General features: G+C 49.3%; 1 protein-coding gene across 4 annotated transcripts in view; it reads left to right on the forward strand.

Moving 5' to 3' along the window:
• Positions 1-13,352, forward strand: part of LOC116952684 (membrane-associated guanylate kinase, WW and PDZ domain-containing protein 2-like) — a 137,345-nt gene that overhangs the window by 61,668 nt on the left and 62,325 nt on the right. For all 4 annotated transcript variants that reach the window (XM_032972266.2, XM_032972265.2, XM_032972267.2 and 1 more), the window contains exons 5-7: positions 6,481-6,600; positions 7,722-7,901; positions 8,331-8,580. In XM_032972266.2, the coding sequence (XP_032828157.2) occupies positions 6,481-6,600; positions 7,722-7,901; positions 8,331-8,580 (550 nt within the window). The remainder of the gene's footprint in view (positions 1-6,480; positions 6,601-7,721; positions 7,902-8,330; positions 8,581-13,352) is intronic.

Raw genomic sequence — 13,352 nt, forward strand, 5'->3', positions numbered from 1 at the left:
GTACACAATGGACACGCCGCTGTACTTGTAAGAAACATAGGAGGCGATTGTGTTGCCCGGGCCTGCCGTGCGCGCCTGAGCGCCCACATTGTCACGTGCCTGAATAATTTAATGTCGTGCCTTTGTTCGCTCGTTGGCCCATTAGCCCCTTTGCTATCGCTGCGACTAGCAATGCTAATGCATGGCCTGAGACAGCTTCCGTTTTTTGTGGCCATCAGCCGTTTGGGAAAGCGTTGGAGGTGGCAGTTGGGGGGGGGGGGGGTGTGAGAGAGAGGAGGAGCCTGCAAACAGAGAGAGAGAGTTTGCCAACGTTGATGCCATTGTTGGATTGGTGTCCGTTCAACATTGGCACGACGGGGCGTGGTCGTTAGGCAAGACGTGGGAGCGTAATTCGACCATTTCTGTCAATGTTATGATGGGGGCAGGCGGGGCGGGGGGTGGTGGGGGGGTGGCGTGGGGTGGAGGTATACAAAAATAGTTCAGCTAGTTTTTATTTTACACTGTGTTGGGTGAGGCCTTCATCCAGAAGTGGATTAACAGTGCTGTTAATGAATTACATTTATTTTGCATTAATTGTGGCAAGCCTGGCCCTGCTGGTCCCCCGAGACAGATGCACTTGTCGTGATGTGAGACTGGCGTAGCACAGTTTAGATCCAGTTTGACAAGGCCAAATAACCAGAGGAAAGCCTCCCTTACCGTGAGGGTCACGCGCTGGCTGGCCCTGCTGCCCCCGGAAGTGCCAGTAGAAAGAGTGCCATAGTAATTGGTATAGTTTATCAAGCGAGAGTTCATTGGCGCACAGTGAGATCCTTGAGAGAAGCCTCTCTGGCGATTGCGACAGTGATAGGTTGCCGCCATTTCATAATCAAGGTTTTTTTTATGGGTTAGATCGTTTAAATATAAATGTGTCGTTAGCCAACCCGCCACCCAACACAGCCATTTAGTAAGATTTGTAAAGTGAACAAAACGTGCCAGTTAGCTACTACTTCACCACACCGGTGTTACGGAGAGTAAACCCACAACATTTACAATTTGAGTACAACGTTTCATTGGCGATTACAACCAGCTTCATCAAGCGATTTTTCCAGAATTGGAGGGTTTGTGGATCACGCAAAGATTGCTGTGGGATGTGAAACTCACAAACCTGCTGGGCTGTGCACAGGCCAGGAGGATTGTGTTGCAGTAAGCAGCTTCACGAACCCATCTGTGCAGACCTATGAATCTCTTCTTGAGAGCCTGGGTTTTCTCCAGGTGCTCCTAATTTTCTCCCGCATTCAAAGGACCTCCTTTAGAAAAAGGAATTGGCCAAACATTGCGATGCAGAACCCTCTGGAAATGTTTTGAAAGCCAGCGAGGTCCTTCCCTGTATAAACAAAGGCTATTTATGCGTGTCTGCATTATTTATATTATAGGAATATAAATATCCACACCAAATATTAAAGCAAGGAAACCCAAACAGATATATATTCACTTTCTAAATGTGCTTTTCTGTCTCTTGTCACCATGAAAAGGGGCCTTTGTGTGCGGTGCCTTGGTTGGAGCAGGCCCTCACCATGGGTAGCTGAAGTCTGTTTGGACGATCTCACTCGGGTTATTGAATTCTCCCCAGCCATTCCAACCCCCACCCCCCTCATGTCTCCCTTCACTTCCATCGGCCAGGGAATAATGGCTAGCAAGTCGTGGGAGACACAATTTTTTTTCTTTGGTGCCTTTTCTCCCCACCACCACCTCCCACCACCCACCGCCCCCCCCCCCAACCGTGCACTAAGGCGCGCGTTGCACGCGGCCCGAGCGGCAAGCTTCCACCCCGCTTCTTGCCGAGGTTCGCGGTGTGAGCCCTGCGGCCGCCCCGGTTAATAGTGCTGGCGCGTTGACCCACGACATTGCCCGCTGCTGCATCGTTGGTGGCGGGGCCGCGCGTGTCGTCGCCGTCGTCGTGCTCAGAATTTGCCAAAATTAGAAAATTGCTTGCGGAATTACCTGACGGTGGAGTTGCGACATTGCCCCCTGCTGTGAAACTACTGCAGAATTTTACCAGTCTGTGAAATGTAGCACCGGCGCGAATTGGCCTTGTTATCACGAAGGCGCGATTGTCCGTGGGTGGATTTGGCATGCTTTCGAGAAGGGGGGGATAAAAAAAAATATCTCCATGAGCAATGCTGGGTTTGTGTTATCAGCGGTTCCTTACCGCTCATCGAAGGTCCGCTACTCATGTGACTGCGAACTTGTTGCAGCAGGAACACCGGATACGATTATCACCAACAACCACACACCGTGTATTCGCTCCCATTATGCAGGTGAACGATGCATGCATTTTTGTAGCCTAAACAGTGTACGTTTTACGTTGTCAGTGTGCTTATCTTTTATGCAAGGCCCTCTGTCCCCCATTACCCCATTATATAATTGAGAGTTGACTGTGCTTGTACTTGGAACACCAAACGCAATCGGATGGTCATGAATTTCAATCCCAGTCGTCGGTCAAAAAGGCCCATCAACTAGTCCAGGTTCTATAAAATGAATACTGCATTGTGGGAAGTCGGCAGTGGTCATCATATGGATGGACCGTACCGTGCCTTGTAAATGTGAAATGTCCACCCTTTGGGCTCTGGGCCGCCAGTGTGTAGGAGCGCTGCCGAATGGCCAGTTTGAGCAGGGAGACACTTTGACTTTGTCTAAAATTGTGACCATATTGTTCTTACCAGACGGCCACTACGCTACAAACCCTGGCCACTTCAGTTCAATCCCTGGCCATGGCTAACATCAACGGTGAATTTTTATGAGCGGACTCTGCTTTAAAAAAAATGAAAGTACCTGGTGTAGTGGTGTGAACCACAGTACTCAAAGGGAGAGACAAAAGTGACCGAACGTGGTTCCGGCCACACCGCACCGCCCCCATGTACCCCCAACCACCCTTCATTGATTCTCGCCCTAACGGCACTTGCCCCAACAGCCCGGTATGCCTTTGCTCGCCCAAAAATGTGTCAGCTGCGCATGAACTCCATTGTGGGAGTTCACAATGACGATGGTGATGTAATAACTCCACAGGATTTACAATTTCGCCGACCGTTTGAAGTTTATTTATCTGTGAAATTGCCACCGGCTGCGCTGTTGTTGTTGGGCTCGGAGTCTCACCGGCGGCCGCCCGTTGATCCTCGAACAACTGCCAGCAGGCTCTTCCAACCCCCGCGGCACCCCCCCCCCCCCATCCCAACTCTTCTCTGCCACCAATTTAGATTTCATCAACGAATGTGAAATGTAACTTTTTGGCTGCAGTTAGCTCGCGCTCGTCTCTTGCCACGTGATGGTAAATGAACATTGAAATGATTGCTTCTGTGCGGATTTGTATTTGCGTTGCTGCCAACTGCTGCTTGCGTGGCGTGTTTGGTTTTCCCTCCCTCTCCTCCCTCCTCTCTTTCCTCCCTCCCTCGCTCCCCCGTGTTGTTTGCGATCACGAACGATGCCGCAGAGCCCCCAATTGCGAGCGCGTAAATTGTCGACCGAAAGTCTCCCGCCATTTCCATTGTGGGTATCCCCCCGCCCTTGCCGCAATTATTGTAATAATAACAATAGTAATGAGAATTCTGATCTTTGCAATTGTTTAGAGGAAAAATATGCAAATGTTTTAAATTGGGGCAGGAAAGTGGGGGGGGGGGGGGCGTTTTGGAATTCTATTTGGTCTCCTTTTGTGTTGGTGTCTGAGGATGGCCAAGGCAGGCGTTTGCTGTCCTCATCGTGATTTTGTCGTGCGTGTGTACACCAAAGACAAAGGCCCCCCCCCCCCATATATAGCCTTGAACAGACGGTTGGGGAAAGTGCTGTTAAGGGATGCCTCGTGAAGGCCGGCACGGCACACGAGGGGGTGTTGACCAGCACCACTCCCGGCGCCCGATGTCTCCCCAGTGCTGATGTTTATATACCGTACCACAGGCACTCGATTTTAGGTTGCGTTAACCTAGGGGAGGCTCAAAACAAGTTTCAAATATTTGCCGCTGTTATTGGTTGTGAGCGGGAATTCAACTCGGGTCACTGGATACGTGCGTGTTCCTGCGTGTTGCGCTGCTTTAGTGTTTCACACGCCTACCAATTCAATCCTGGTGATCGTAATAATATTTTCAGTTATCAAAATGTTTGGCTTCACCTTGACGAGTACCCAGGACACACACCCGTCATTACGCGCATCTTGTTCTCTCCCACGTCACTGACGTGGTCACTGACGTGGTCACTGACGTGGTCACTGACGTGGTCACGTGGGGTGGTTACACGCCGGTTCGCTAGTGCTGGTTGACGGTGGAGATTTGAATTTAGAAATCTGTGGGAGGACCCAGGAGTGCTGATCGCCCGCCAGGGGCAAACACCCCGAGTCGCTTCCACTCCCGCAGATTTTTTTCTCCCGTTTTACAAATAAAGCCCTCTTGAAAAGTTAGAAAAAGGTTGTCTCGTCTCTATCAAGCCACTCTTGAACTGCCCAGGAACTGCGTTCAACTTGTGAGCCGCAGTTTGGCCACCCCCAGCGTGCATCGCTGGTTCAAGAAATAGAATTGCATCATTTGATTGTGTGGTTTGGAAATAACTTGTCACATTTTGTTTCTTTGGGAAATGTGATAAAATGTATGCCTTTGTTTTATTGCTGAAAGTTGCCGAAAGAAAACTTTAACCAAGTGTCAGACGCGATTGGCAGTTGGGGAAGAATTTTTTTCAACAGTGCCATAATTATATTGTTGCTTAGCAAAAAATGTTGGCTTCACCTTGGCAAGCACTGGGAAAAAAAAAACACGGACCCCTCATTACGTGCATCTCGTTCTCTCCCAGTGCGAGTGCATTAATCCGTCACCTTTTGAGTTTTATTTATTTACTGTAAACATAAACACAAACGTGCTCCATAGGTCAGGTCACCTGCGCATATTTCACGACCTTTTGGAATGTCAAAGCTTGCATGCCAGTCCCGTGCACACACAAATGTGGCAATGACATTTTTTTTATAGGCCTCCATAAATTATTCACAAGAATATGCTACTATGTGCCTATTGCAGATACAGTTTTAGGATATTTTTTATTTAATAATTATTTTAACTTTGGGGCAGTGACATGGCCAAGTGGGCATCGCTTTCGCCGCTTGCGAAGGTTCGCGGTTCGATTCCGGCAGGCCGCCCTGGTTAATTTCTACCAAAGGGTTAAAATACGCAACGTCCGCTTCATTGTGGACAATAAATAATCCCCCCCTGACATCGTTATAAACGAGTTGGCCATCGTGTGCCGACGTCGTGGTCCAAATTTGCTAAATATTACCCGAAAACTACTCGCTTTGAGTTACACATTGCAACGTATTCACCTTCGTGCTGTCATAGCCTTGCGCTATAAAAATGGCAAGTACCAAATTTACTGAATTATTGTTATCGTTAATGCTGAAAGCCTTTCTGCCAGAATAGGCATGTCATATCGCTATCTTCTCATTCGTTGTAAGGACATCCATTACATGATATTGCTTCTGCCTTGCTTGACATATCTAAGGTGCCCATCGCATTGCAATTCACTCTGGGCAATTGTTCACCACCCGTGAAAGTAGATACACCATTTACTCTCAGCCTTGAATGAGTAAATAGTTCAACGATAATTTAAACTATCGCAGCTAAATTTCGATTTAAAGCTTTCGTGACTGCAAGGATTCATCTTCTTTGGTTCTTTCGGTAAAGTCACATAGAATGAGAATAAAATAATAAATTAATATAATAAAATAGCACAATAAAATTCTCACGACGTTTCGGCCACAACACAAGTGGCCTTCATCAGATGAAGGGACGAGACTGTCTCAAGGACAGCGCTGGAGTCTCGTCCCTTCACCTGATGAAGGCCACTTGTGTTGTGGCCGAAACGTTGTGAGAATTTTATTGTGTTATTTTATTAATTTATTATTTTATTCTCATTCTACGTGACTTTACCGAAAGAACCAAAGAAGATTATCGCAGCTAATTTAACTACACTAACTTGAGAAGCTGAATACAAGCACCTCACTGGGAGAAAATCCCAGGTGCACATAAGGCCCACTGAGCTGTATAGCTATTTTACAGAAGCAACCTGGACACAAATGATAGCTCAGAGAAGTGGGCTCATCGTGTGGAAATTTATCGCAGCCAAATGCTCTATACGCACGTTTCTAAATGTGGAGGGAAAAACTGCAGGACCCGGCGAAAAATCCACGCGACCACGGGGGGAACATGCAAATTCCAAATACACAGACGTCTTGGTCGGGATCGAACCCACGACCTCCTGCATACCAAGCGGGGTAGTTAACATCTCGCCACTGCAGCCACCAGAAGTGCGTTTGTGTCAAAGGTTGCCTATGGCAGTCGCCCAAGTGAAGTCAATCCGATTTTATTTTTGCTTGAACACGTGGTGCCTTTCTGGGACAAATCCTGCCACCCAATGCACTAAATTAAGGATGTGTTGCTTATATCGGAACTGTGCTGGTGTCCATGCATGCAGGCACGACACGGGCACCTCGAGAAGGCGAAGTGCCCGGAGTGGACTACAACTTCATTTTGCTGGCCGAATTTCTGGCGCTGGAGAAGAGCGGCACGCTCCTGGAGACGGGCACCTACGAAGGTGCTCTGCGGCCACCCAAATTCTGCCACACGCCTCTAACCCTTGACCTGGCGAGGACCCCCGGGTAGTGGGACTGGCTCAAGTGACGTAAATTGATTTAATTTTTCGTGCGTTAATCGCGCGTCCACTCGTGTTACGGACTTGGTTCATCTTAATGTGGATAGTTTCTCATTGTCGCGCCAAAAAATTCACTTTGAATACATTTTAAGAAGGGGGGGGTGGGGGAAACCTAAAAAATGTGGAGTCATGACGTTGACCCACGCGTGCGATTCTTTATATGTGCAGCTGCTGCAACAGATTGGGTTTATATCAATTTTCACGACGGCATTCTCATAATAATAAAATTAGCTTTCTCCACGTTTTGGGAATTACAACGCACCGGTTTGAACAACGAATTTTTCGGCGTTGAACGAAATAATGAAATATAAACATCAAAACGCTTGGCAAACTCACCGAGGCGGTAGTGTGCAGCGCACGTATCGGTGCAATTAATATTTAGTTTTGCTTCATCCCATGGCTCCAATTTTTTACCTTTTTGATGTTTGCACTGATTTATCTGTACCTTTTTACAATTCAATTAATGCGGTGAGCCTTGACCAAGTCTTGTGTTCCACACTGCAACCTGCCAACTGCCTAGTTTATGACAGTAACACAATTAATCGTACTTATTAGGCACGTAACCATTCGCCCATTATAAACCTATTTCTTCGCTCATTATCCTGGCTGGGGTGTCGCTGTAATGGCGACAGCCGGCCCGTTCGATCTCCCGGCACGGCACTTAACACTAAGCCAGCTTCTTAATTCACTGCCTCCCACCCGCACCTCCAATTTAGCGCGCTGGCTACATACGGTGCATAAATAATTTTTACATGCATGCATACATCCACCCACCTCCATCCACGTAGATTTAGATAACCCGCCGCAGTCGGTCGATCAGAGGAACTTATACGAGTGTTACCGCGTCACCACCTCCACCCCAATTTCCAACGGATAGATAAGCACGCGAGACGGACGGACAGAGCTTGCGTGTAAATCATTGTGACCTTCGTCGGAAAGTTGCCGATCGGGCATTTAAGATTTTTTTTTTTTTTTTTAATGGCCCTTCCGGTCCTCCGCCGCAGGAAATTTCTACGGGACCCCGAAGCCCCCGTCGGAGCCTCCGGCCGGCTCGCTCCCTCTGCCCGAGCCTCGGCCCGGCCTTGGCTCGCGTCGCAAACGAACCAAGTCCGTGAGCAACATGGAGCACAGGGAGGGGAGCCACGCGGGCCGGGTGGCAGCGCTCAACGGCGGGCGCGACTCGGGTGAGCGGTGCCGCGGTGGCGAGATGTCAACTCCGTCGCCCGGTCTACAGGAGGTTCGCGGATTCGATCCCGACTCCTGATGCCTGCTGCTGTTTTTTTTTAGAGTTTGCGTGTCTCTCGCCCCGTGGTTGCGTGGCTTTTTCTCCGGATCCCCCCTGGTTTTTCCTTCCACATTTAGAATCGACATCATGCATTTCGAGCATTTGGCTGACTTAATAAGCCACTTGCCTGGTAAAATACAAATATTTATTGTTGTGATTTGCTTACCTTTCCTATCCTTCGCACTCCTATCGCGTGTTTGCATCGTAATTTTCTGACGCCATGCCCCTAGTGGGACGTCTCTTTACAAAGCGCTTTAAAGCTCATCGGATTCCTCCAGTATAACTAAAGATTCTGATTCCCCTTCGCCTCGTTGCCCTCGTGCCACAGGCGACTCGAGCGATGGCGACGGGGCGCCCGCAACGCGCACGCAGACCACGCAGGCTTCCCAGCGGCGGGGGGCGAGCGGCGAGCGTCCCCCCAAGCTCCACAAGCACCCCCTGGGCTCTGCGTCGCTGGGTGGGCCCAGCTCGGAGGGCTCCAACGGCCTGGAGGTCGGGGGCCACGGGGAGGAGCTGGGCCCGCTGCCCGGGAACTGGGAGATGGCGTGCACTGAGAGCGGGGAGATCTACTTCATCGAGTGAGTCTGTGTGTGTGTGTGTGTGTCGCGAGGACATCCACTGTGGTCCGTGTGTCTGCGTGTTCGATGCTCCCGACTCAGCCCGTTTGGTTACGTATGGCGCGAAAGATGTTGCACGTGCGTGTACGGCAAACAGCTGGCGGTCATGTTCAGCCGGAACAAACGCTGTCGGCGATAATATCGCACAAGGTTGGCGATTCCACATTTCCATCTGATCAGATTCAACGGTGATATGTTCACCCAAAGTGAAGCCGTTAATCTGCCTGGCACAACCATCTCGTCTGACCTTTTCGAGGAATGGCTGTGTTACTCGCCTGTCAAAGGAGGCATCGAAGAAGGTTGGTTTTCTCTTCCATGCCAAAGCCTTTACATTGAACTTTTATCATTATTATTGTCATTATGGCTACTATACGAGGCTAAAATTTCGCAAAAGTTGGAAAACTATTGTCACATCTGGGGATGGAGCCATTCCACCAAGTGTCCTTTCGTGTTGGAGATCGGCCCACGGAAGCGGCATCGCAGAGCTACCTTTGAGCACCCTTCAGGTGACACTGTGGTCCACGCACAGTAGGGGCATCGCTTTCCCACCCACTCTGCCACGTGAGTGCGAGGGTGTTCGCACGAACGTCAGACCGTTAACTCTCAGGGCTGGAAATCGGCTAAATTAAGCGCAGAACCAAATTGAATGTTATAGTTTATTTGTTGTTTGTGCAATCAATGGAGATTTAATGCAACACAGAATAAACGCTTTCCCTAACATTATTAACAATAACAGTCACGGTCTATCCACTGCTGGATTAAGGCTTCTCCCCGAGCAGTCGCCACCTCTCGCGGTCTCACGATTGCAACAGGCCGTCTAGCTCCTGCGTTCAAGCCAAGCGCATCGCTCCGAGTCGGAGGGCGGTGTTCACCCTTCTTGGACGCGCTCTGTCGCTTGGCAAGTCGTGGATCAAACGAAACGGAAGGGGAAACCGGGAACAAAAAAAAACGGGCTGCAGCAATTTGCAAAATTGCGTTATGTCGTGAAGGGTGGCGTGCGAGTTCACCTGAAGAAAACCATTTTCAGTCATCGCACACAAAGACAAAGATCCCCCCCATATAGCCTCAACAGACTGTTGGGGCAAATGCTGGCATGGCACACGAGGGGGTGGGTGGCCAGTACCACGCCCGGCCACCTTTGTCTCCCGAGTTGCGATGTTTGCACGGCGTACCAGGTACTCATTTGAGGCTTGGTCTACCTAGGGGATTCGGGGAAACAAACTCTGGTCGCCGGGTTGGTATTGCAGCGTGCTAACCGCTCCACCACCGCTCCTCATTGCGCAGCACCCGCTGTAACACTGGCAGAGAATGACTTTGAACGAAGTGTCAAAAAGTGCATCAAAGAGGGCATGGGGAGTTGTGCACACTGGGATGTACGCTGATGGCGAGAAAGGGAAATGCATCGGCTTAGGTTACAGACATCGTGTCGACTCTTACGGAAGAGTGCTGTGCGCTCAGGCAGCACGCAGCACTACTAGGGATGGATGATAGCCGATTTGACGACGCTAAACTAAAAACGGCGAACAAAATTTGTTTTATTTTACCAGGTAAGGCCCACTGAGCTATATAGCGCTTTTCTTTTTTCAGAAGCGACCTGGCCACAAATGATAGCTCAACGAAGTGGCTTGTGTGGACATTTATGGCAGCCAAATGCTCTCTAAACTCATGTTTCTAAACTGGGAGGAAAAAACCGGAGGAGCAGGAGAAAAATCCATGCGACCACGGGGAGAACATGCAAACTCCAACGATACAACAGGCCTCAGGTTCGGGGTTCGAATCCACGACTTCCTGCATACTAGGCGAGGGAGTTAACATCTTGCCACAACGACACGTTTATATATTTACGTGATCTAACCCCCCCCCCAAAAAAAACCTGCATCATGGAAGTGTGATTAATGTTAGCACTAATAAGGGTTAAGGGGATGTAGTTTTAAGCGTGGTGGATAAGAGGTTAATGTTACAGTTAGAGCTAAGGGTTAAGAATTTGGCGAGTGAGTTAATGTAATTTAACCAACAATTGATTGATAAGGTAATGCCCTTGTTAAACATTATTCATGGAGATGAGGCTTACAAGAACACTTAATTACTCTCTTCATTTTAGAGAGAGAAGAAGAAGAAGAACCCCCCCCCTCCTAACTACTAGTCCTGCGGCCAATTATCCTGCCGAGCATCCACTACACAGGAGCAGAGGGTGTGTGTGTGTGTGTGTGGGGGCCTGTGCTCAATGGAGAGCATCCATAAGCAGGCACATTGCTATAAATATTGTTGATTTTGGAAAGCGATGAATCACGGGCCCTGAGTGCTGCCAACTCATATGCGTGCAGAATGCAATTTGTCCGGCACCGCGGTAATGGGGAGCCCGCTACTGTGGCGTTGTACGCACGCGAGCACCTTGCTGGTGAAGCAGCGTTGACCTCGACTCCCCCCACCACCACCACGACCACCACCACCACCCCTACTCCCCTCTTGAGAATGTCCCCAGAAGATGACACCGTAGAACTACTTGGGAAGTTATCTCTGCACGGGCTTCTAATCCACCAGCAGAGGTGACCCGCCTTTCTATCAAGATGTGTACAGCCTGGTTTTACTTCTTCGCCATCGACGGAAAAATAAGTTGTTCGTCGTTATTTCACTCGTAGCCAGCCTGAGATCGCCTAACTAAACGCTTGAGAAACCCGATTTGAATCGCCAGTGACTGACATCCGGATTCGAACCCGGGGATTTCAGTGTGTCTTTTGCTTCGGTGCTAACCCCGTCGGGGAGCCACGTGGTAACATCTCATCCAGTTATTAAAAATCCGCTTTTAATTCATCCCGGGTTCATTCTCCTTCGACATGGTTCTCCGGTGTGATTATTGCATTCATCATCACGTTACGCCGGAGAAAAGGGAATGCCGTTCAAGTAAAGCGGCGAGAGCAAATCTGTCTGAAAATCCAGCACCGCTGACTGCTTTTTTGTGTGTGGTGAGAGTGACAGTGGTGATGGTGCTGGCTTGCTCGTACACCAGGGAAATGAAATGATGAAGAAATGAGTCATGGTGTGGCGTGTATTATTATTATTATTACGGGTCAATGTGGTATAAGTGACTCTAAAAAGTCGACTTGCAGAAATGTTTTTCTCATTTTCATTCAAATTATTTCGTGGCTGGCTGTCGAACAACGGAAGTGCAGAGTGCGGAGCCGAGGCAGGCAGTTGCGTGGATTGGAAGCATGATGACGGGGGGGGGGGGGGGGGGGTGAAGGGGAGGGGGGATTTGAGGGGGGGGGCAGGGGGCGTCTGGTAGGATGCTGGACGTGTGAATAATGTACGGTTTGTGTGACCGGCCGATGATGACGAATGCCTGACGCGATGGATGTTTAACGAATGGGCATTCGGGTCGCATGACCATGAAATTGTACGTCTGTTTATTTAGCAATAATTTATTCAAATTCCTTTGTTTGCTTTGCCATTGTTTTTTTTACATCTATATATATAATTTGATGCTGTAAATGCTGCTCACCATGATTTCTAAAGCGTATTTTTGTGCACTTAAATGTATTAAATTCTCGCCGAATACAGATAGCTCATCCATCTGCACACATCGCGTTGATAGGTATACACGATATGTCATTGAAGTGGGCAGCCAAGACATTGAATTTATCTTGAGGGGTACGTCCGTCGGGAATTTTTTTACCACTTGATGGGGGGGGGGGGGTGGGGAAGAGCCTTCATCCAGCAGCGGATTGATCATGGCCGATTAAAATAATATATCACGTCCTTTTTTTTTACACCCATTATATTTGTGACGTTATTTCCTCAAACGTCTTTAAAAAATTGCAGACACGGATCAATTTGCATGCGCGCGCGTGCACGCGCGCACACACAGGCCACAATGGTGCAGGGGTTGGCTTGTTGTTAAATAGGAACTAAACAGCCAGCCGCAGACATTTGTTATCCTTCCAAGGCAGCGGAAAAAAAAACCACATCTCGCTTGACCTTGACCTTGAAAATGAGCCGCATACAAATGGCATGCGTTTGGAACTTTCCTTTTGCCCGAATTTGTTTCCCCCCCTCTCCCCCCTCCCTGTCTTCTCCTACGCGGCCAATGATTCGTATAAATGTGGAGGAAGGGTTTAAGCCAGCAGCAGCAGTTGTGTTGCTTTAGTGCTTTGATTACGCAGCTTGACTTGAAGCGGGCTGAAGCGTAGGCATGCCTGCAAATCGCATACGGCAGGTTGAAAACATTGCCGGTTTATCGATTCCAATTAAATGATTCATCTATGTCCGATCGACAAGCCTTGGTCCCTTCCCGCTTTAGCCCCCCCCCCCCCCCCCCCAGGGGTCTTGAGTAGGGTTCTTCACAGCTGATCGTTAATACCACCCACACAGAGGGTCTGAGGTCAGAACTTTGAGCTGGCATCCCTGAGGGGGGCCTGGGTTGGAATCCAAGCAGCCCGCCTCTGATTAAACCCGGGGTGCTCGAGCGTGCCGAGTCGATGGACTCGGCCTGGTCACGATTGACGACACAAGAAGCGTCCAACGTTGCTCTGCACTGAAGTCGCCTACATTCCATCCCCTGAGAATTCAAATGTCGGTTTCGTTGTCGTGTGGCAGACGGCGCTCTCGCACGCCGAGCGGGGCAGGAGGTGCTGTCTTCTGTGATTTCCACTTTGGTGGGCCCCGTTGCAAGGCTCTGTGAGAAATTCTAAAGGACGCTTTGTCTCGTGTTATGGCCGCCGCCGATGGGACGATCA

Source organism: Petromyzon marinus, chromosome 48, assembly GCF_048934315.1.
Source record: "Petromyzon marinus isolate PM22_M1 ecotype Great Lakes invasive population chromosome 48, UKy_Petmar_22M1.pri1.0, whole genome shotgun sequence".
In the NCBI taxonomy this organism is placed as follows: domain Eukaryota; kingdom Metazoa; phylum Chordata; class Hyperoartia; order Petromyzontiformes; family Petromyzontidae; genus Petromyzon; species Petromyzon marinus.